Source organism: Chenopodium album, chromosome 11, assembly GCF_948465745.1.
Source record: "Chenopodium album chromosome 11, dcCheAlbu1.1, whole genome shotgun sequence".
NCBI lineage: Eukaryota > Viridiplantae > Streptophyta > Magnoliopsida > Caryophyllales > Amaranthaceae > Chenopodium > Chenopodium album.
The window spans coordinates 36,100,574-36,125,234 of NC_137844.1; the positions used below are offsets into that span (position 1 = coordinate 36,100,574).

The 24,661-nt window shown below is 34.3% G+C and overlaps 1 protein-coding gene across 1 annotated transcript; it reads left to right on the forward strand.

Moving 5' to 3' along the window:
- Positions 1 to 1,158: 1,158 nt before the first annotated feature.
- Positions 1,159 to 24,334, forward strand: LOC145568818 (uncharacterized). The gene is made up of 8 exons (XM_081628212.1): positions 1,159 to 1,599; positions 3,229 to 3,440; positions 3,923 to 4,204; positions 9,926 to 10,045; positions 15,290 to 15,440; positions 16,510 to 16,724; positions 22,193 to 22,588; positions 23,566 to 24,334. The coding sequence occupies exons 1-8, from the start codon at positions 1,221 to 1,223 to the stop codon at positions 24,106 to 24,108; spliced, it is 2,298 nt and encodes a 765-aa protein (XP_081484338.1). The 5' UTR covers positions 1,159 to 1,220; the 3' UTR covers positions 24,109 to 24,334.
- Positions 24,335 to 24,661: the final 327 nt, after the last annotated feature.

Sequence of the window (24,661 nt, forward strand, 5' to 3'; positions counted from 1 at the left end):
AAGAGAAAAAAAAAATATTGAATAGGTTGTCCATGCTCTGATTTCAGACTTTGAGAAGCATTCTGTCACTACTATAAAATTCTGTGAATAGGATGTAATTTTTTAAATTGAATATTATGTACTTATTTTGAAGGGGGTTAAATTTTTGGATTTATGAACATGGTTATTTATGTTACAAGTGTAAATTTTTTGGGTGTCAAACAATGCTGAAACTTAACCCACCTTATCTTATCTTATGGATAATTATGTACTCCTGCTTCTCATGTATATCTTTTGGTTTTATGCAAAAAAATTGATGTGATAAACGCTTGTAATTATGTGCACAATAAACAAATCACAGTCAAAGATAAATTTTTCATAAATAATATAATTTAACTTCATTCATGATAACTTAAAATCTGGCAAATACAGGATAACTTAGAATATTTTTGCCAAATATAAGAATACTTTCACTACTTTATAACATAATTCACCTTATTTTAATCATGATAATCATAAACAACACAACATACATGACAAGGCCTATCTTAACTACATCCTTAACGTAACTTATCAACCCAATTACTTTCTCGTGCACATATGCTACATCAATGGTCTGCAAACCCTCCAACCCTTGTATATCACCTTCATCTAACCATTTGAAGAATCCACAGTCATTGCACTTAAAGAAAGCTTTCCCTAGGTTGCGATTGGTTGTTGATAGCTTCATCTTTGCAAGTTTAGGGGGCTTGCAACTGTAGCGTGGAGGCAAAAATACCAGCGCACAATTGGATTTGGATTGAAAGGACGATCGAGAACTTAACATGGTGAATAATGGAGAACGAGCTTGCTATGTGGAGAATCCAAAAATTGAAATAAACCCTAAGCCCAAAAACAGGGATTAAAAGAGTTATTTATAGAGGAATGTAGAGTATCGTTCTTTTGGAGGGAAATTTTCCTACAAAAAATAACCCAATTGCAACTTTAAAAGCTTGGAAATATAAAACTAACGGAAACAACTAACGACAACTTAACGGCATTGTTACAACATATAAACTAAAAGTACCTTGCACTTACAGCGTGGAATTTTGAAAATGGGTGAAGTGAATACCTTAAGGGCACTATATTGAAAAACCCAAGTACGAGTAAAAGTTTAAAAAGAAAGCACCAGCAGGCAGCATCTCAGCACCCAAATAGGAGTCATCCCCACTAAATTCAGTCGTATCAACGGCAAAACAACGATGCAGCAGCTCTCAGTAACTAGAGACTGTAATGTCCGACCTTTTTTTTCACCATCCACCATAACCCCATCACCTTCTGCCGCAACTTCTTCCCATCTACACAATTCAATCAACCCCACCTTCTTCTGCACTACAAAAACATCAGTTGCAGCAGCAGCAGCAAAAAGATGGTGCTCAAAAGGGTTTGCACCTGTTGTTTCCGCCGTCAATGCCGCATCATCCGAAGGAAGAGGAAGGGAAAGATTGAGCTCTGAATCGCCTGCGACGGCGCTTCGACGATTGCTCGATTCTGCTGGCCTTCATCAAGGCCCCGCCTGCTTTGATGCTCTTAGCGCTAAGCTAGTACAGGATGCTGGGTTTGATTTTTGTTTTACTAGTGGTGAGTTTTCTTTGTTTGATTGTATCCTTTTTATTGTTTCAGGATATTTGAATGAAATTGAGAAACTGCATGGTTTTTTTAAGTGGGTAATTTTATTTTTTATTTAGAATTTAGAATTTTTGGTTTGATTAATCTCTTTCATTTTGTTATTGGTGATTGGGGTTTTGTATTTTCGTTGATTTCTGTGAGGATGATTAATTATGGAGTTTAATGATTAATTATAATTTAGGGAAAAAAAAGTTTGAAGTATTGTTCATGTTGTGATTTTGTTGAAGGATAAACTATGAATCGTTGCTAGGAATGTAGAAATTTGCAACTTGGAAGTAAGCGAAAATAAGGGAAAGGACATTGGACGGTGTTTAATGAATTGGAATAAATATTGCGATGTTTGGGATTGAGGATGTACAAATTTAGGGGTGCTCAGTTACAAGCTCAGCTGTTTTCTGTATGTATGCTTTATGATGATGTAAGGCATGTTAATAGATTGTCTTCGAGCTATTAAGTGTCATGAGACATCGTTGGGATTAGCTGGTGCTGTGCATCTTTGGTGGTGAGCTGGTGACTTGCACTGTCTCAGTGTCTTGTGTTTCAGGGCTTGTTCTTTAATTCTGGGAGAGAGCAGGAATCTGGGATTCTGTCAGTTCTGGGAAGACTGAACTCTCTTTCTTTGTACACCCTTGTTTATATATGCATGTCATACGGTAACAGCTCTCAGTCAAATCAAGTCTCTAAGCTGAACCCAGTTACTGGATAATTCGGAATGTGGGTGCTAATAAATCATCATTTTATGCATGGTTTGCAAACTCTTACCCTTAATGGCATGCCTGGAATTCAAGTAAAAAATAAGCTGTACAAATTAGCTGAGAAATAGTTTCAAGGGGACTTAGTTAAGAAGAGAAAGATTACGTTCTATAAGTTTGGGAATCTTACTAGAGCAATCATACTAGAACTAAAAATAAATATGTACTGTATTTTACAGCTACTGTATCTCCTCGGTCCTCCCTTTGTTCTCACTTTCTCACGCCAAGCCCGATGACGGTAGGCATTTTATGCATTCCGAACTAAAAATAAATCATCATTTTATGCATGGTTTGCAAACTCTTACCCTTAATGGCATGCCTGGAATTCAAGTAAAAAATAAGCTGTACAAATTAGCTGAGAAATAGTTTCAAGGGGACTTAGTTAAGAAGAGAAAGATTACGTTCTATAAGTTTGGGAATCTTACTAGAGCAATCATACTAGAACTAAAAATAAATATGTACTGTATTTTACAGCTACTGTATCTCCTCGGTCCTCCCTTTGTTCTCACTTTCTCACGCCAAGCCCGATGACGGTAGGCATTAAGCAACAAAATGAGTTGAAACATGATTTATTTTTCAGGGAGAAAAGTTACCCGAGTTGGGTGGGTGTGTAATTGTTATCCTCAATTTGAGAGAAGGGGGGGGGGGGGGGGGATATATTACACCATGTAATTATCTTCCCTATTCCACCCAGTTAAAAATTTTAGAATTTTTAGCCCTTGAAACTTTTCCACTCCTATACATCTCAATCCAGGCATGGACTAAGAATTTTCAGATTTGGTTTGATTTCACTATGCTAATATCTTTTTGTTTTCCGTACTTTTTCTAGGATTTTCAATGTCAGCTGCTAGATTGGGATTGCCTGATGTTGGCCTTATATCCTATGGAGAAATGGTGGATCAAGGGCAGAAAATAACAGAAGCTGTGTCAATACCTGTGATTGGTGACGGCGATAATGGATATGGGAATGCAATGAATGTGAAGAGAACTGTGAAAGGATACATCAAGGCTGGCTTTGCAGGAATCATCCTGGAAGACCAAGTTTGTTCTGCTGCTTTGGTTTCTGAATCTATGTTTGGATCATTGTGTTCAAGTATCTTTTTAGTATCCTTTTATTTGGTTGTTACTTTGTATTCTACTTTTTTTTTCTTCTCAAACGAATTATGATTTCTCTTTTATCAGTTTACATTTTCCCCTTACTATTATTTGTCCGGCATGCATAGGATTTAGTCGTGAAATGCAAATTTATAGAAAGAACTATATGTTTGGCACTTTTTATTTTTAAGTGAATTATGTAAAAGAAGACTTAGGCCCTGTTATATTCATATTTGCTTAGTTTTTTTTTTTTTTTTTTTTCCTAGAACTTAAATTACGTTTTGCTGAAGAGAACATGGCCTTATATTTGCATTTTCTTATAATTTTAATAAAAGGAACTATGCATTTACTTGAGACTTACTCTTTAATTTTCTTCCAGGCATCAATCTTAGAAATTGCTATAGCTTATATGTTTCAGTAATTACCAGGTGTCACCTAAAGCTTGTGGTCATACACAAGGCAGGAAAGTCACCTCCATAGATGAAGCAGTAATGCGGATAAAAGCAGCTATAGATGCTAGAAGAGAAAGTGGTTCAGATATTGTCATTGTGGCAAGGACTGATTCTCGTCAAGCTTTGTCCTTTGAAGAATCATTGCGGAGATCACAGGCCTTTGCTAATGCTGGAGCTGATGTTCTATTTATAGACGCATTAGCTTCAAGAGATGAGATGAAGGCCTTCTGTGAAGTATCTCCTTCAGTTCCTAAAATGGTGAGATATTGTTGTTTGTATCTAATTGAGTAGTCTTGGTTACTTACTGCTTCTATACGTTTATTTCTATTTTCATGCTATGGATGCCAAAACACTTAAAATAACATTGTCACCTGCAACATGGGACATTATGGACTCTACAAAAACTTTCCACTTATTGATGGTTCAATGGGATCAAAGTTTACATTTAACTGAGTCACCAACTGTGCTAGTTTAACGTAAACAGGACAGCTCCAACTCTTTTTCTTTTCTTTTCTTTTTTTTTTGGTGGTCTTTTCATGAAGAAAAATATGTGGTTTATGAATAGTCATGTTAGAAGAAATAACTAGCATCTTCTGCAAAAATTTTAAGCTTGTCTTGACAACTCTTGCAATGGTAGATATTGGATTAGAGATCCTTTTGCCAAAAAAGACACCCATGATTAATGCAAAAAGTTACAAGGGCATCTCAAAATGATTATCTCCACCAACCCGTGTGATTAATGACTTGCAAAGAAGAAGTAAATACGGGAAAGGGAGCTTATCATTAAACAGAAATGATTGGGTGTCAGCATTATTAATCATATTGAAACAGTAATAAGAATAAAAAGATTTTTTTCTTCTTTTTAGTCTCACCACAGAAGCTAAGTTCTTCTGTTCTGACATGATAAAATAATTCAACTTGCAAGATGTGCTGTAAATATGGCACCATAAAGACAATTTTTGGAGGTTCCTTAGAAGATGATATCCTTGGAGGATTAGATATTTAAATAAATGGACTGAGTATTCTGAGCGTAGAATAAGGGTGGTTGAGTTCTTGTGGAAGATGAATGGATACAATATAAGCCAAAGGAAGGTTACAAAGGGAGTATAAAACAAAAAATTTGTAGTAGAATGTTTTCTTTTAGGGGTAGTGTATGATGGAAGAACTTGGTACTGACAATTAAGTTGGTTTACATCTGTCTCTCAAAAAAATAAAAATAAATAAATAAAGGTCTAATCATGGATGGATCTTGTTGCTAGCAACAACTATGTAAGCCAAGTTTAACCAAATTTAACAACAGTGAAGTTAGTGAAGTTTCTTTTTCTTTTCTGTTTTTTTCCTGTGAAAAATCTGAACAGATTCCATTATCACATATTTGGATAATTTTATGGTTAATAGGTTTATTGGGATTTTTATAAGTCCATTAATAATTTATGTAACTTTTGATGGCTCTAAAGCTAACTAAAAGTCAATAATATATGATTATGATTTAAAATAGGCTATTCCTTGAGCCTATTTTACATAACAATTATATGTTATCAACTTTTACTTAAGTAACAAATTATGTTCTTGTTGCAACTACCATGAGCTAACTACAACTATTTTAATGAAGTACTGTAACACCCTAGAAATTCCTTTTCTTTAAAATACTTGTTTTGCTCCTTTAAAACCCAAAATAGGAAAATCTAAGACATTATCGCCACCGTGAAAACAGCTAAGGCAACTATCAAAGACACCCAGCGGAAGACTATCTTTAAAACATTCAACTTAAAAAGTCAACCAAACGAAAGTAAAGTCAAATCAAAGTAAAACGAAGTCAACCTACAACTTGGAACCATTGTAGGCCCTTAACAAATCCGAATCAACTCAAAACCTTTGCGTCAGTCTCACATGCATAATATAATAAAATAATTAAAGCAATAAACACATCATAAATTTATGGAACTAGCATGGTTCGCTCTTCACTCATGCCCATCATGAATATGCTTCATCACATGAAAAACTTCTCTCACCTTGTTTCCACTACTCTCCATTAAAAAGGGGTCATCATAGGGCCAAAGTAAAGACAAGACTAAACAAACATACAAACACACAATCAGCAATGCTGAGTACATAAGCGTAATTAAATACACTAACATGCTATCACCTATCAACACACAACTTACCTCGTTGCACCTGTTTACAAGCATACAACATACAACATGACTCTCAATTAAAATAACTAATTGATTCATCTAGCATTGATTACACATCGAACGGGTTTCCCCCTAACCTGCCCCAATAAAGGGGTACTAACACGAGAGCTAACCGTGTCAGTATAAAAGAACCACTTGTAAGTGGCAGAATTCCTACGCATGATAATAAAAGGAAATTACAGCGTCCTGTACTCCCACTAGAAGTTATGGTCAAATATAAAGTCGCATAACTCCCCCCATATGTTCATACTCAAGGTATATACGTTCCAAGAGTTTTGGTGCGTAATTTCTTTCACTTTATGTTATTTACATTTTATTAAACTTGGTGATGACTCTTAAACCGTGACACAATCAAACATTATAATTATTCAAACAATTAAGCATTCCAATTTAATTCTTGAATAATTAGTGACCACATAATGTTTAATGTTGAACCCTTTTTAATCTATTTCGGTGTCAAAGACACCTTAAACGCGTAATGCGCCACAATTCCTAACCCTCGGTGTTAGAAACACCTTAAGTGCACTAAGGCACCAATATATAATTTATTCCTCGTGTACATAGATACCTAAATAGCTCTTTTCTCGTGCTTATAGCATCAATAAAAATTATATGAACCATAGTAAAATTCCTTAATATTCCAAACTAAATCAAACATTTTTAATTAAACATGCTCTCTATCATGCCAATAATAAAAGAGTGGTTCATATACATCATGCCAAAATAATTATTTCCATTCAATAATCCATCACAAATAATTCATGCTTTATATTTCAATCACCAACATCAACCAAATAATAAATTCCAATCAAAATCTATCATGATACTATTTGGAATCAATTATTCAAAGCCTAACATGTTCCTACATCACCAAATAAATACCAAGTACGCGAACGTACCTTGAATACGATCTTAAAATCGCAACGACTAAAAGAAATCACTTACTTGGAAGTCTCCTACAATCCAAAATTATAGCATGGCATTAAAATCTACTCCACACAAATTTCCAGCAATATGTACTCTTATTAAATCACTCATAATTTAATTAAAATAAGCTGAAAATTAATTTAAAACCTCTTACTTTAATCCCAATTAATAGGTAGTCAAAATTCCTTTAAGAAACTTAATTTTTAGCTTACTAACAAAATTTCCAGCAATATCAATTCATAAAAACTTGATGTAAATATACTTTAAAACCCTCAAAATCAAAGATTTAAACCATCCTAAATCATATTCCTTCAATAATCAATTATTTACAAATCTAGGGTTTCAAATTTGGGGCTTTTTAATTAAAATTAAAATCTGAAAATTTATTTACATATTACCTTAAATCAAACATCATGAAAATCATCACAAAACCCAAAATAAATAATTAGATTTAGGATTAAAGCAAAAGAAATTAAATAATTTTTTTTTCCCTTTCCGGACAGCCGCAAGCAGCAGCAACAGCCACCACTACACGACAGGGTTGCTGCCGCACCCGCCGGTGTCGCCACGGTTGCTGGCGCTTGCGCCGGTGGCTGTGGTGGTCGGTCGGTGGTGCGTGGTGGTGGCGCCGGCTGTGTGCAACAAAAAGTGGAAGGGATAAAAGAAAGGAAAAGAAAAGAAAATAAAGGAGAAGGGAGAGAAAATTTACCTTGCGTATTCTCCACTCTGGGCAAAGTTTAATTTGCCCATGTGTTGAATATTTATACCCCTTTTTCTCTAGAACCCTCTTACCCTTAAGTTCCATTTCTATCCTTACTAATCCCTTCCCTAATAAAACTTAACTTTTATAAAATTTTCCTTTTATAAAACTTTCCTAAAATAATTCCAACTTATTATAATCATTAATTAAATAAAACTTTCCTTTTATAAAATATTTCCAAACTTATTTAAAATTAATAATTAAAATGTTTCACAAAATACTTCACAAAATACTTATTTAAAATAAAATACATGTAAAAATACGGGGTATTAGAAGTACTTTCTATCAATCCATTAGTGCCATTTGCCTAAAGGGACAACATTTGGTGGGATACCAATGACTAGATTGAAACTGTAAAATAGAAGATGAAATGTAGGTGATGAAAATGAAAAGAGAGAGGATACAATATGGTAACGTGGAAAACGCCAGTGAATGCGGGCAAAAACCACGAGTTGGTATGAGTCCACCAATCCACTTTAACGCGGGTATTATACCCATTATTGTTACAAGTACATTGATTATTTGGACATCAAAGGCCCTAGATAGTAAAAAATGCAAAAGAATGAGAGATTGAATACACAGTATAGCTATTGAAAAGATATTTAAATGTTGAATTGATCATCATGGCTTGTGGGACAATCAAAAGAGAAACGTCGTCCATAGGATCATGGTACGAGCGTTGTGATATATCTTTTAATGATGGATTTTGTAACGTATTATATTTGGATATTGTATGTATGGAATATGCTTTGCATTTGTTGCGTGCTGTTGTTTACCTTTTATAGGCCTTCAAGTAGTAGTAGTCGATTAGAGAAGATATGCCTGCCTGAGTTTGATATGAAACAACCAACAAAAAGAGGAGAAAATCAATTGACAACAATTTTAAAGCAACAACACAAGATAAACCTATCTCAAAAAATCACCAAGATCTATGAAATAGGGGTTAAGATGTAACCACAAAGATTACAAAATAGCAATCACAAAGAAAGCAAATAATCACCAAGATTATGGGTAGAGAGAGAAAATCTCATTGGATTCAAAATTAAGCAAAAAAGTTGTCACCAAAAGCAAGTTAGCCCTTTTTATAGGCTTTACAAAACAACCCTAGAGTTCTTGAATTACACTCCTTGGATTACAAATGAAAGGCTAACATTAAAGCAAGCTAAGAAAAACGAAAGGAAAGAAAAAAGCCGCTTCGAAACAGGGGTCTTAAAGCGGTCGCTCCTCACGAATGGAGGTGTCGTTCCATAGATGGGATCGTTTGCTCCAAAGCTTCTGCCAAAAATCCCAATTCCGGATGGAGCGGTCGCTCCAGCGGTTCGGCCTGGATAGCTCGATTTCAAACGCTCATAACTTCTTCATTTCTCGCTCAAATTGGGCATGTGACCTGTCGTTGGAAAGCTCTTGGACTGTACTTTTACTTTCAATTTAAACCACCTGAAAATTCCTTCTAACAAAGAAGATATGGCTGAATAAAGTATTTGCATCATACATCGATAAGTTTCTTTCTTGGCTAACACATGGAATCCTTGGAGCTTTATTCTATGTAAACAAAACTTACTCAAGTTTGATGATAGTCAACCTCGAGAGGTGACCACCAAGGAGTTTGGCACGGCTACGTGGCACTTCTTCAACTTCCTCCACCAAGTTCCATGCACCTGCATCAGAGTTCCTTTGGTCAAATTAGCTTACAAAATAAATAAGCCAAACACTAATAGCTACTTTTATATTATTATCTACAACTTGAGCTAACTGATAGGCCTTGTCAAATATGGACTGTTCTAAAAGCCTTAGCAGTACTTTAGTAGTTCAGTCACTTTAACTTGTAATTGCTTATGTTAGTATCTGCAAGGCGTTGTGGGACTTTGCCAGATATATTTGGAGAAGTGGGCTATATGACGGTTCTCTTGAGTTTTTGCTTACTTTTTTTTTATTTTTTATTTTTGTGTATGGATGCATGTAAACTTCTTATGCTTATACTATGATTACTGTGTGAGTTATTGCATACCTTTTCTTAGAGTAGGGTTTCTGTTACAGAGATGGTTGGTATTGTTAATCAACACTAGTTATTAATTGAAGTACTTATCTTTTTTGAAGGCGAACATGCTTGAAGGAGGGAAAACACCTATTCTCACTCCTATGGAACTTGAAGACATTGGATACAAAATTGTTGCTTACCCACTTTCTTTGATAGGGGTCTCTATTCAAGCAATGCAGGTAACTAGTCTCAACTAGAAAGTGGAACTAAATTTTCAGTACTATATTCTCTCATTGCTTATGGGCATGCTTTTAATGGAGGAAATGTAGAGATAATTTTGAGTGTGGATGAATGTAGGACTCATCATTAGCAACAAAAAAAAAAAAAAATGAATAGGGTATTATGCATAAATGTGAACATAATACAGGTCCAATCCACGATTAGCTTTTAAAGGTTTTTGACTGTACCAGACTAGAGACTGGAATATTATACTTCTCGACCTGTAGACCAGACTGATCGGTCCAATCGGGTCCTTAATCTGATTTGATTGGTTTTTGAACACCTATTCTAAGATTGGTTGTGTGATTACTCTCTATCATTGTGGCCTGAATCTTCCAATGATTGAATCGTCCATGGAACTCTGGTGTGATTGGAATTGTTCTTCCAATTGATCCACTTGTTGGCCAATAGCATTGATAGTACTGCTCTGATAAGTAATTTCAGGTACATTTCGAGGAACTTAGGATTTAAATTTTGAATATAAGGTATTATAGGAGTTTTTTTCATTGTATTCTTGGAAAATGAATTTAAATGAAGAATAAATGATAGTTTGCTTTCAAGAGGTGGATTATCTTCTTAAACAGCTTTCCCTCACCATAGGTACAATGCCTCATACAGTACCCATCTCCCCTATTTGACTACACACTCTCCTCACATCATACCTTTGTGACTCATTTCCAAACTGGCTTCAGACCACTCCATAATTAACTTTCTTGATGACATGCTTATTCGTTGCATAAGGATAGGTTTAGGTTTGTAATTAATTATTAATGAAAAAATGAATCAATATTTTGTAATTTTTACTATTATTGCACCAGAGTTGCACATCCCAATGTACATTTTCAATCTTAATTTTTTTAAAGAAGTACTAATGAACACTAATTTTCATTAGTTCAAATCAAACACATGTACAATTAATAATTGATGAGTAAAAAAAAAGATTTTACATAATCAAACAAGAATTTATTGGAAGGGTTAATAATCCAAATACATAGATATAACAATTCGACACATTATCGATTCGTTGTCTCATACAATATATTGAGTGGATCCATTGTCGCTTTGTAATTATGGAAGGAAGAGAATATTTGTGGTAACTTTGTAACCGGAGCAATCAACATCAACCATAGCCCTACATAACTTGAGGCTGTACCACGCACAAAGAACACCTCTTTCGAAGGAGGTTGAAAAACCATGTCTATGAAAGAGGTCGAAAAATCCTGTCATTTGAAAAAGATCGAATAAACTTTGTCTTTTGAAGGAGATCATAAACTCTTTCTTTCGAGGGAGACAAGTTTCTTTTTAACGGAGGAACCATTATTATATCCTAAAAAAAAAAACAAAAAGCAAAAAAACCTTTAAAGAAAAAAGGTTGTAATGACAATCTGAAGGATCTTTCATTATATAAGATTAGACATTATAAAAAATTTGATAACATGAAAGCGTATATCGAGACAAATCTAAAAAGATCTTATGTTTTTTTTTTGGGAAATTCTCAATGGTAGCCATATAGTTTTGCACATTCTCAATGGTAGCAAAATATTTGACAAATTCTCTCAAGTAGCATTATTTTTTAAAAATTTCTCTAATATGACAATATTTTTACAATTAGCAGTTGATTAGCTTAATTAAACAAGATATCCTAAAAACAGCTTAATTAAACACAAATATTTTTTTTTTACACTTCACCAACCACCCATGCTGCCACCAGAACCCACCACCACCCCGAAAATAACATAACCCCGCAAACCCACCCCATCCCTTGCCGAAATTCCTTATTGCGTCGGAACCCTAAAACCTTTTGTCTCCGCCGGTACAACCACCCTCATTCTCTCTCCTCCCTCATTTCAAAAGCTTAATTGAGTTATCTTCCTTGATACAATTGAGTTAACCGATCTCGATTTACTACAACTCAATCAAATTATGTGGTCAGGTTTGGGGTTTGAGATGGGTCAGGTGGAGTTTTGGCATCCAGTGAGGAGGGTCGAAGAGGTTTCAAGTTTGGTGAGGGGGTGGGATTTGGTGAGGGATCAGGTGAGAAGGGGTGGGATTCGGTGAGGGGGGTCGAAGTGGTTTTGGGTCCGGTGAGGGAGCTCAGGTGAGAATGGGTGGGATTTGGTGAAAGGGGGTTGGTTTGGTGATCGGGGTGGGGTCAGGTCGGGTTTTGGGATCCGATGAGGTGTGGGTCAGATGATGGTGATGGTCATGGGCGGTGGTTATGGTGGGGTTTCCATGGGTTGTGGAGGTGGGATGTAAGAGGAGAGAGATTAAAAAAAAATTATCTTCTTTAATTATACTAATTAGAACTAATTATAAAAATAGTGTCATGTTAGAGAAACTTTTAGAAAATAATGCTATTTGAGAGAATTTGTCAAATATTTTGTTACCATTGAGAATGAGCAAAAATACATTGCTACCATTGAGAATTTCCCTTTTTTTTTTTTTTTTTTTTTTCCTTTATGTATCAATAAAAATGCCTGGTTGAAGAAGGTCGTTTGAATAATGTTACATTTGCAAATGGTACAATATTTCTAGAATAGAGGTAGTATTAAGGGGTCGTTTGGTTGGATCATTTGGATGAGTTGGAATGGAATTCCATCTATTTTTTTTGTTTGGTTGAGTTTTTTAGTTATGGAATCACATACCCAAGGGGTTCTAACTTTACCCCATACTCCTAGACTAGGTTGCACGGAAACGAATACGGAGACGAAAACGGGTACGGATACGGGGACGGGATACGGCAAAATCAAAATTTCAAAAAACGGGTACGGCATGGATATAGCAAAATATAATTTTATAAATGTTTTTAAAAAATAAATAAAACAAAAAATTATAAAATAAAAAAATGAAAAAAGAAAAGATATATAAAAAAAAGAAAAAAAAAAAAAACAAAAGCATATAAAACGAAAAAGAAAAGATAAAAAAAATAAAGCACCAACCTACTTACTTACTTACTAAGGGCCTGAGGCTACTGTAGTGCCTGTGGCTACTGTCCACTACAGTAATTTAGAAGGAAATACCCAGTAAAAATTATTCAAATAATCACACAACAATAAAAAAAAAAAAAAAAAAATTATAAAAAAAAACCATTTTTTTTTTTACAATTATAGTCGAAGAGGGAGAAAATGAAAAGGAGAGCTATAGAGAGAGAAATAGAAGGGATCACAAGCGGTCGCCGGTGTCGGGGTGGGTCGCAGGTGGCCGCTAGTGTCGGGGTGGGTCGCAGCAAGTGGTCGCCGGCAAAGAGTCCTAGGAATCTTAGCTTCTCAATTTCTAGGGTTTTTGAGAAATCAACTTGGTGTAAGTAAATTTAGGGTTTTTTTTTTTAAAAAAAATGGGGTTGGGCTGTCTGGGGACGTCAAAACGGTAGATGATCCGTCCCCAAAACGTTTCCGAAGCTCCTCCCGACCGTCCCCAAATTAGCTTGCCGTACCACTTTCAAAGGGGACGCCTTGGGGACGTTTCCCAGCCGTACCCGTACCTGTCCCCGAAATGTATCCGGTACAGGAGACGGCAGCCATTTGGCGAATCCGTGCAACATTGCTCCTAGATTCCCACACCCACCTCTCCCTCTAAGATTTACAATCCATTTTATTAATGAAATATAGAATCCATTTCAACAATAAAACCAAACAACTTTGCAGTAGTATAAGTTTTAGAATCCATACACCTCTCTAGTATGAGATTCCATACCAATCAATTCCAATTTGATGAACCAAACACCCCCTAAATAAATATCTAACCAAAAATCCTTTTATCAATGAAATCTACACGAATTGTTAATAACCACATTTAGTTCCTTCATATTTACAACTAGAAAAGCAAATGTGACACTTGCCACCGGGCTATAAAAGTATAAAAACTCGATTAGTATAATATAAACTCTTTTTTCTTGTAAAATAATACTTTAAAATGATTTTAAACTTGGTTATTGTAGTATACCTTGGTTTAGGCTTATGTCTTATAAACAAAATATTTATTTAAAAAAAAAAAAAAGATCGCTAATGCCTTTTTTGCAATTGAAGAAAAGGTGTCTTAAAAGTCCACTCTTTTGGTTTTACCGGTCCCTATCTGTTTTAATCCAACCCCTTTTTCAATGTTTTAGTTGCTTTTTAGGACTAATTATTATATTTTATAGGCTTTAGATGTCTTGAACATGCTATTGTCAATCCAATGTTCACCTATTACAATTACAATATGATCCAAATAAAGTTGTTTAGGGATCATTGATCAATGAGAGATCCAAGCTTCTTCACCAAAGTTGCCTTGCTTTAATGCTTGTGTTGTTGGTAGATCCATATTGATATTATGTCCTCACATGCGTTATAACATCCTAAATTCTAAGATGCCCCAACTCGATCATTTGGTTGCTCTTGTGCTCATTGCCTTGACCCTAAAACCTCTGTGCTTTTGTTGCTCAATATGCAAGAGTACCCTGCTAGAACCAGACACCTGCATATGTTACTACGTGCTCACACGTCCTTAACATACTAGACTAGCACCCTTACCACCGCTTCGGCAAAAGTGCACTCCATGGTCCTGTGTCAAAACCTTTGGATTGTGACACTATGGCTCCAACTTGAGTCTTGAGATGCCCATAATAGCATCACATCAACAATTGGATTTTTTCAAAATATGCTGTGGACAAGTTTCGTTTCCAAAATTCCTGTGTGACAAAGTTTCACTACATACTAGCTTTATTCCATTTTCCTTTGCATCCCTCCAACTGGAATGATAAAGTACTGTGGAAATCTATAGTGATAGCAGCTACAAATGATTTGTGTGTCAGCATAATAGTCCATGAGAGGTAACAAGCTTTTGGGTTTGGTCCACCTTATGTCTCACGGGCTGTAGAATGAAGATCTATATGACATATACTAGCCAAGATAACTCCTTTAAAAAGGGCTAGTTCTGACTTCCATATTGGTTTTAGCACCCAGTGTGTGTCTTTATATATATGATGCAGCCTCCCACTTAGTCATGACACTATCAATAGCTTACTAAATCTAACATTGGTTATGCTAAAAGAATGTCTGGACATTGTAGCGTACTCAAACTCAATTAGGCTTCTAAGTACTAACTCTACTGCAAGATAGCTTATAATCAGTTTGTTGTAGTTTTTTACCAATAGAATGTGAGAATGTTCGGTGGACTTTCTAGGGTTGATTTACATTCTTTCTGACGATGTTCATTAACTGCTGCAGGATGCCCTAAAGGCCATCCGAAGAGGCCATATTCCTTCCCCAGGAAATATGCCTTCTTTTGAGGAAATCAAAGATATTTTAGGTTTTAAAGATTATTATGAAGAGGAGAAGCGGTATGCCCTAATCACGACTCCACCACCTTCACCTCGAGGTTAGTTAATGTATTATTTGCATTGAAAGAAGCTCTTTATCTCAAGATGTGGGTACTGTTTTTACATATTCTCTGATTACCTTTTTGTAAATTTTATGTTGTTGCCAGAGCAGTTGTTTTAGGAGTGAACAACACATAAATTGCTAGTTCAACATTTTGCTCAATGGGCACAATAGCATTGCCTAAAATACATTGTGATGTATCTTGGTAGTTGGTAGTTGGTGATTGGAGGTTAAGGTGCTATATCTCTACTGACGAGAAAAATGGCTTTAACAAGGAATTTATTTCTTAGAAGGTAAAAGGATATCTTAGACGACAAGAGTACTTAATTGACTTTATAACTGAAGAAGAATTTAATTTACATCCGTTAGCTGATATATCTTTTATTAGTTTCATTGATGTTTAACAAAAGAATTACAAAAACTGAAGATCCATGCAGAGATATTGATTGTCAATTACATACGGAAATATATGTAGACTGAACGTTGATAAAAGACACTGTTGTGTAAGAAGCATAAATTAATTGTGACAGATATGGGCTATTAAATCAAAGTTACAGGTTTATTTTTCCTAGTCATTGCTTATCAACCTAGGAAATATATGTTGTATATGTCAGTGATTTAATGCCTAAAGAGTCAAAATCATCTAGGTGATGGTACTCCATATGTAACTACATTATGAACTTGAAACATAGTGGAATTACACGTATGGACTATAGCAGGCATCGAAGGGGATTTTGCCTAACCTTAAGGGGCTGTTTGGTTGGAATGGAAACTTTTTTTTTTTTTTTTTGTTTTGTTTTATTTATTTTTCTCTATTAGTAGATCTTTTTTTTTTCTTTTTGTAAAAACATGTTGATTTACTCACCTTTTCTCAAACTCTTTTAAGTGATGGTTGTTGTTGGGACTAAGGCTTTGTTGTTGTTGTAGTAGTAGTAAAACATGTAGCTTCCTTTTTGTAAATGCTTCTAATTAATAGAAATGCCGGATACACATCTTTGCCTATTTTCTTTTTCTGAAACACGGCTTCCTTCTTACTGATACATTCTTATAATGGTGGTTATCTTCAGCTGTTGATAGTTGTTATGAACTCATACAGAGTAAACAGGATAGCTTGAATGAAAGTGAACAATCTTCGCGAGATCATCCCATTGAAGTGATAACACCTGAAGTCTATACTGGTGCAGATGGCTCAAGGGGAGCTTTTGGCAATCTCTGGTCTCGAACATTGAGAATCAAAATTACAGGAGGGGATGGTAAAGAAAAACTGGATGTCAGGGTTCCTGTAAGTCACATGCTTTTTGCCTTGATTTTGTCTTGGTTCACTAAACTACTCTCCTTGCCATGTATACGAACTTGTCAATGGTAGCATTGATGAAATAGAAACAAGACACACACACACACTGACATCCAAAAGATGAAGATTTGAATTACAAACTTAATTGCTAACGCTTTATAAAGTAAATCATACTTCCTCCGTTTTCTTTTACTTGCAACACAGCAACACAGCCTTGTGGCACGTGTTTTGAGGTCGGGTTTATGTAATGTAAACGGACAAATTTTTCACTATAATTTTTACAAATGATACTTAACCCTATTCTAATTTTCGTGTAAAAATTATATTGATAAAATCGCTCGTTTACCCTCACTAATCATCTCCTAAAACTGCGTGCTTAAAAGGTGTGTTGCAAGTAAAAGAAAACGGAGGAAGTATAAGGTTAGATCAAGGTATTATTAGTGTGTTAGTTCAACATTGAAAATCTCGGTGAGGTGTATACCAGAACTATCTTTGTAAACTCAGATGATAATCTCTTCTTGCTGATCCATCCTTCTCCTCTTGTTGGTCCTTGTGTATGTGCATGTCCTTATGTCCAATTGGGTATCTCAATTTTCTTTCATTCTTTGTTTATAAATCTTATACCACTTCAACTGGATGAATCATTGGCTCTGGCTTTTGTTAAACTGTAAAGTGCCCTTAGTTTTTTTTAATTAAAAAAAATTAAAAAAACTTTTGTATTATATGAAATTATTAAATACAATAATAATTATCATAGTTAACTGTATAAAATAAGTAAGGAAATTTGTTCTGTGTACCCCTGAAAACTTTTAAATGCACCGTGTACCCCTGAGGTTTTTAAGAAGTTGCACCAAATACCCCTAGACTCATATAACAAATGATAATTTTGTTAAATTGAGATCCCATATAGACTATAAGCATCAAATTCTATTACATTGTTATAGTGTAATGCTAGTATAATGCTAAAATATTTAATTATCAAGCAAACTTAATTGGTAAATCAAATTCTAACACCTTAAAGTTTAGGATTTAGAATGATCGATGGAGTTCAAATTTTGATGTAATTTATGCTTTTAGGTGGTTTTACTCCATTAAAAAAAAGTACTAAAAATAAGTCAGTGTGTGGGCATAATTTTAGTTTGATAAGTCAATGATATGTACATTTGTAAGACGATCAGGGTATGTGGTGCATTTTTTTACAAACCTCAAGGGTACATGGCACATTTGAAAGTTTTCAAGGGTACATGAGACATTTTTCAAAACCTCAAGGGTACACGGAACAATTTCCCAATAAGTAAATATCTTTTACATTCTATAGATGGATATACAACTACAATAGGTATGTGTTTTGGCAACATATAATTACTTTAAAAAAATGCAATCTTTGAGAATATTTTTTTTAAGAATATATAATCTTCATATGCTTGATAAGAATAATAATTACTAAATTAGGAAAAAAAAAGCATACATATATAATTAATAAATACTTCTTTGATTTATAGTAAGAAATAAAAAGGATACATCAATTTTGTCTTTGAAAACTTAAAATTACCCATACAATCAAAGACCACTACAAGAAAACGCCTTAGACAGGTGACAAATCAGTCAGTAAAATGAAATATCAGTGAATGGTTTTAAAAACAGTCGCTAATTACCGCCCGTTTTAAAAATCAGTCATTCGACATAATTTTAAAGTACTCATTCGACTAAAATATTAAACAACACTTTCACGTGATATTCAATATTTAAATTTTTTTAAAGACATGAAATAAGGAGAAAATAACTAGATTTTGGTAAAAATTTGTTCACGATTGTTTTAGAAATTTTTTAATTAAATGTAATGCTAATTTAACAATGAAAATTAAAATATACCGTGCATGGCACGAGACCTAACCTAGTTTAATAAGAAAGTGACACATAGATAATGATAACATCAGTGATTGTTACTTTAATTAATTAATTTATAAATGGGACAGATTAGGTTAAATCTGTACTTTATGATAATTAATGGATGGTTAAAGATGACGAGCTGGATTATGGAGGGTATTTTTGGCATTTCAGCTATAGTGGGCTTAGGACATTGACTAGGCCCAAACAAAATTATTTTTCTTAGAGAAGGTTTTGCGTGAGATTATTTCACATGAGTCCGATTTATAATACACACACCCATCCCCCATCCATTGCCACTGCCACTACCAAGCCACTTGTCGGCGGCCGACGACCACCCTCCCCCTCCCATCCCCCTACGCCTGTGACCCTCCCCCACCCATTCCCCGACGCCGGTGACCCCACCCCCTACCTCTCCGTGTTTATGGTTGTTCAGAACATTGATGGAATGGGTATTTCTTCGAGAGGCTGCAATTGTTTCAACCTCAAGTTCTACTACTTTTAGGGAAGTTGGACCTACAAACACAAGAGATAGAGCTATGAAGAAAAATAAAGGGCCAACTCTTGCATCAATGTTGCGGAAGAAAGTGACAGCAAAAGATATATTAGCTTCCTGTTTCAAATATTTTTTTATTTTTTTTTAAACACCCTGTTTCAAATATTCTGATCAATATTGTCTAATATTTGATATTTATAAACCAATATCTGACTATTATAATCTAATATTTGATAATTATAATCTAATTTCTGACAATTACAATCTAATATCTGATAATTATAATCTAATATCTGACTATTATAATCTAATTTTTGACAATTAAAAACCTAATATCTGACACTTATAATCTAATAACTGATTATTATAATTTAATATCTGACCATTATTATCTAATTTCTGACACTTTTAATCTAATATATGATATTTAAAACTTAATATCTGACCATTATTATCTAATTTCTAACAATTAAGAATTTTTTTTTCTGCTTGTATGACGAAACTCACGTGAGTCCGTTCTACACAATACTTTCATTTTTTCTTAACTCACTCTTCTTTTACTTACTGTTTTTAGAATTACTCTTGAAATAATATTTCTATATATCACTTTCATATTTTACTTTTACTTCCCTAACTTTAAATGCTATTCTTAGCACCGTGAAAAAGGTCAAAAACCTTTACATACACCTTGATGTAATGTGCACTCAAGGGTATTTTCTAGTACCCATTGAATAAAATGAGCAAAAAAAACTTCTCTTGGGGTGCACCTACCTCTATGTGCACCTCGGTGTACATAAAAAAAGCTTTAGTGATGAGATAAATGCGTAAATTACTTCTCCGTATGTAAGGAGAAATGGAAACAATGTTTATTTTTTTTACCATATTTGATTTGTGCATATCTATTAACTAATACTAAAACAAAACGTTGCTAACATCATCCTTTCTCCAAATTGTACACATATCACTTTTACATAAAAAAAATTCCCACCAATTTGCTATGATGATGTTATTATTTTTTTTTTTTACTTTTACCTTTGTTTTTTTATCTAATAAACCTTTCATATGTTTTATCCTAGCTTTGTCCCTATCAAGTCATTTTTTTATGTTAATATTTCAATGTTCAAAAGTGTTCATTGTGATTTTATTTTATTTTATTTTGCAAGTAATATCCTACCGTAGAAATTAGTCAAATTACTTATGTATACAAAAAAATTTACGGAGTATAAAACATTCTTTCACCGTATTATAAACAAATCTCAAAATGTATTTGTTTAAAACCGTGCATCGCACGGGAACTATACTAATTAAGTAACAAAATCAAAATAATCTATAAATAAACTAAAGGAACAACCGCTGACATCATATTGTCCACGTGGCAGCTTTATAAGAAAAATTTTCCCTCCTAAATAAAAATCTGACGTTATTATATTTTCTTTGGTTTCAAATTTCAAATTTAATTTCTCCTCCTCTCAATTTATCTATACTCTTTAATTTATTTATTTTTTCTTCTATAACCAACTATTGGAATCTAATCATCTTTCCCTTATGCTTCATCGAACAAAATACTTTGATGTATACATTTTTTCTATTATCCTGTATATATTACAAGTTTAAAATCATTATTTATTTGTTTAATTAAATTCGTATATTAAAAATCTAACTTTTATGTATGTGCTTAAATTTTCATATTCGGTTTGTTCTTCTTCAAAATTAATTTTATAAAATTAGCATTTACAACTAATGGTTATATCTCAATAATTTTTCTGATACGTAATAATACATAAAATATATATACTCTATATTTCCGTGCATCGCACGGGACTAATCTAGTGATTCTAACAAAAAAAAAGGGTAAATTTCTCCACAATAACCAAAGATAAGATCAATTAATCCCTTGAAAAAATTCAAAAACACAAGACAGAATGATGGTAGTCTAGAAGATCGGATCGCCAACTAACCGCTTGAGCGAAATTCTCCTATATTAATGCATGATCAAACCACCAAAACCCCATTAGTTTAATCATCTCATCTTAAACACATTCAAACACAACAATAATCCCTGAAATTATCTCTCAACAACAGCCATGATAATTCCATTATACAGAGTAGCTGGTCCATCAGAGTACTTAGCCATAACAGGATGGAACATTGCAGACATCAAACTAGCCAAGAAAGCTCTCATTCTTCCCGGACAACGCTTCGTTCGTGTCAATGTTTCTCCTGTCAATTACACATTCGAGGTGCAGGCCATGAGCGCAGAGAAGCTCCCTTTCTTGCTGCCTGCTGTGTTCACTATTGGACCTCGTGTTGACTCTGATGATAGTCTTGTGCTTTATGCTAAGCTAATGGCACCCCATGACATGTGCTCTAACCATGTTAATGAACTTGTGCAAGGTATTATTGAAGGCGAGACTCGTGTTCTTGCTGCTTCCATGACTATGGAGGAGATTTTTAGGGGTACTAAAGAGTTTAAGAAGGAAGTTTTTGATAAGGTGCAGTTGGAGTTGAATCAATTTGGACTTGTTATCTATAATGCTAATATTAAACAGCTTGTTGATGTTCGAGGACATGAATATTTTTCGTATTTGGGTCAGAAGACTCAGATGGAGGCTGCTAATCAGGCTAAGGTTTTTTTTTCTTTCTCGGTTCGAGTGATTTATTTGATTTCAGATATAGCAACATATGATTATTTATCTGTCCTGGTCGAAATTTTACATCCATTTTTTACTTAATAGACTTGTCAAAAATTGACTTGACTCGATGTTTCGATGATTATTTTTGTATTGAAACATGTACGTTGTTTCGATAATTAATGAAGATAAGAGATAATGAGAACATTATTGCAAGTAATAGGCTTTCTACTATTAGTATATCAATAATATCATGTTTATGCATGATTAGGTAATTGGTCTTAAAAAATCTATTAACATGCAATGTTGTGTATGAACAAGAATTGTTTGGCCTGAATAATGATTTTATGATTAAGCCTGCAACAATCATGTTATTATGCTATGACAGAAATTAATCTGCCATTTACATACGATGAAACTTGAATTTAGTATTTTGCTTTAAGGTGGATGTTGCTGAGGCAAAGATGAAGGGGGAGATAGGTGCAAAGCTGAGGCAAGGGCAAACAGCACAGAATGCAGCGAAAATCGATGCAGAAACCATGATCATATCCACACAAAGGGATGGAGAAGGGCAAAAGGAAGAGGTCAAGGTTAAGAGTGAGGTTAAGATATATGAGTACCAGAAGGAGGCTGATGTTGCAAAAGCCAGTGCTGAGTTGGCTGCACAAAAGGCCGGATGGGAAAAGGCAGCTCAGTTGGCAAAGGTCGAGGCTAAGCAGGCAGTTTCCATTCGAGAGGCTGAGCTGCAGGTTGAGGTTGAGAAGAAGAATGCTCTCACTAGGACTGAAAAACTCAGGGCAGAACTCCTTAGTGAGGCCACTGTTGAGTATGACATAAAGGTATTAATTTTGTTAAACTTTACACGACATCTTTCTGCTTTTTGTAATGATATTTACTGCTATGCATTAGTTGACACAAGTTCAGAGGCGCAAGTACTACTATTCCCTCCAAATTTACTTACACATTTCTTTATATTTTGTTCATAAAGTTATTTTAGGGAAATTCCTTATTTTTCATGGGGGCATTTTCGTGAATAAATCAACAACTTTTTCATTATTGTGGGCTCCACACTTAAATAAAGTTAAATAAAGTTGTTGATTTATTTATGAAAATGGCATGTGAGAAACTGGGGCATCCTCGTTATTTTATATACTTTACTTATGTGCATAAATGACATAATCTATTACTCTGTATTATTTTAATTAGTTGATGTAAAAATCCACTTAAGGGATGGGCTACATATAACAGAAAAACATTACACGGACTTAAATAAATTTCATTGTATTATATACTTCGTATCATACATAATTACTAAAATAAGGTTCATTGCATGTATTTATATGAATTATACGGAGTATCATTTAACTTGTACGTAATTGTAAAATATGTGCACAATATTAATATTCTTACTACTAATAATTAAATTATAGTACGTTGTGTTATACTTATAACAATTGAAAAACCATATGCAAAATTACAAACACCAACTTTTTTAGCACCAAGTTTCAAATTTATTTTCCGTATCATCAAATAAAATTCTCAAATTAAACTACTTGTAGTATACTTCGTATAATCTAACATAACAACAGTTAAAGAAATTATTTGATTTTAGAAATTAAAAGAACCACCATGAGAGGAGTTATCTTTCTAAATTTATGGAAAAGTTAAAAATAGATCTTATTTTTCTAAGTAAGATTTAAATTTTTTATTAGTTATAATAAATTATTTAGAGGGTAAAATGGTCCATTAAAAAATTCCCAACCAAAAACCCCTCTTCTATTTATATATTACATAGATTCAATTTTTTGGTTAACAGGTCCAAGAAGCTAACCGAAACCTATACAACAACCAAAGAGAAGCGGATGCAAATCTGTATGAAAAGCAAAAGGACGCTGAGGCAGAGAAGGCAACAGCAGATGCTGCATTCTACTCTCGCCAGCAAGCAGCTGATGCAGACCTCTATGGCAAGAAGAAAGAGGCTGAGGGAATTGTGGCCCTTGCTCAAGCCCAAGGATTTTACATAAGTACCCTTCTTAAGGCTCTTGATGGTAACTATGCTGCATTGAGGGACTACATGATGATCAATTCTGGAACGTTTCAAGAGATGGCGAGAATCAATGCTGAAGCTGTTCAGGGTTTGCAACCAAAGATCAGTATCTGGTCTTCAGGGTGTGGTGGGGCAACCTTGGAGGGCAGAAATGGGTCTGGTGGATCAATGAAAGATGTGGCCGAGGTCTATAGCATGCTGCCTCCTCTTTTAAAGACGGTACATGAACAGACTGGGATGCTGCCACCTGCTTGGCTTGCCACTCTAACTGATGCTGAAGGAAAAAGTTCTGCTGCTGCAGTTGACAAGTGAACTATTGAACTGGCTTATGATTGAGTTCTTGAACATCACATCATTTTGCTAGTCTAGTTTCTTATTAATATGCTGCTAAACTTGGACAAATATTTCTAGGAATACTTCGCTTGTTTCGATATTATGATCCAACAATTTTTGCTCTTTTTTTTTTGGTTGCTAATTTATTCCTTCAGTACAGTTGCATGGTGCATGTCAAATGACAAATGTGCTCGGATTTCTTGCAGTAAGTTGTCTGTGATCACAGTTTGCGGTTTGCCAAAGATAAAGGCTATATATATAGACTTGTTTTGTGGTGGCGTACACAAAAATGTAATCCAAAGAGAAGAATTATTATAGGTTTAAACATCAACAATAATGTAGAAACTAGCAAATTATTGAATACGGATGCTCTTCATTAATCTCTCTTTAGAAACTAGTCTAGAAATATTACTTGCGTGCATGGACTTTCACAACTTTATACAGCTTCTTCAAGTTGATTATCAATAAAATACTCGCATTTTGAGCATCATAAGCAACTGGTACTAGGCTCTTAAGCAGCAGGCCATTCTTC

Excerpts from the sequence above, each read along its gene's own strand:
- LOC145568818 (XM_081628212.1), top strand. The coding sequence starts at position 1,221 with ATGCAGCAGCTCTCAGTAACTAGAGACTGTAATGTCCGACCTTTTTTT. Across the intron at positions 10,046-15,289 it reads TCTCTATTCAAGCAATGCAG|GATGCCCTAAAGGCCATCCG; the intron begins GTAACTAGTCTC and ends TAACTGCTGCAG. Across the intron at positions 15,441-16,509 it reads TCCACCACCTTCACCTCGAG|CTGTTGATAGTTGTTATGAA; the intron begins GTTAGTTAATGT and ends GGTTATCTTCAG.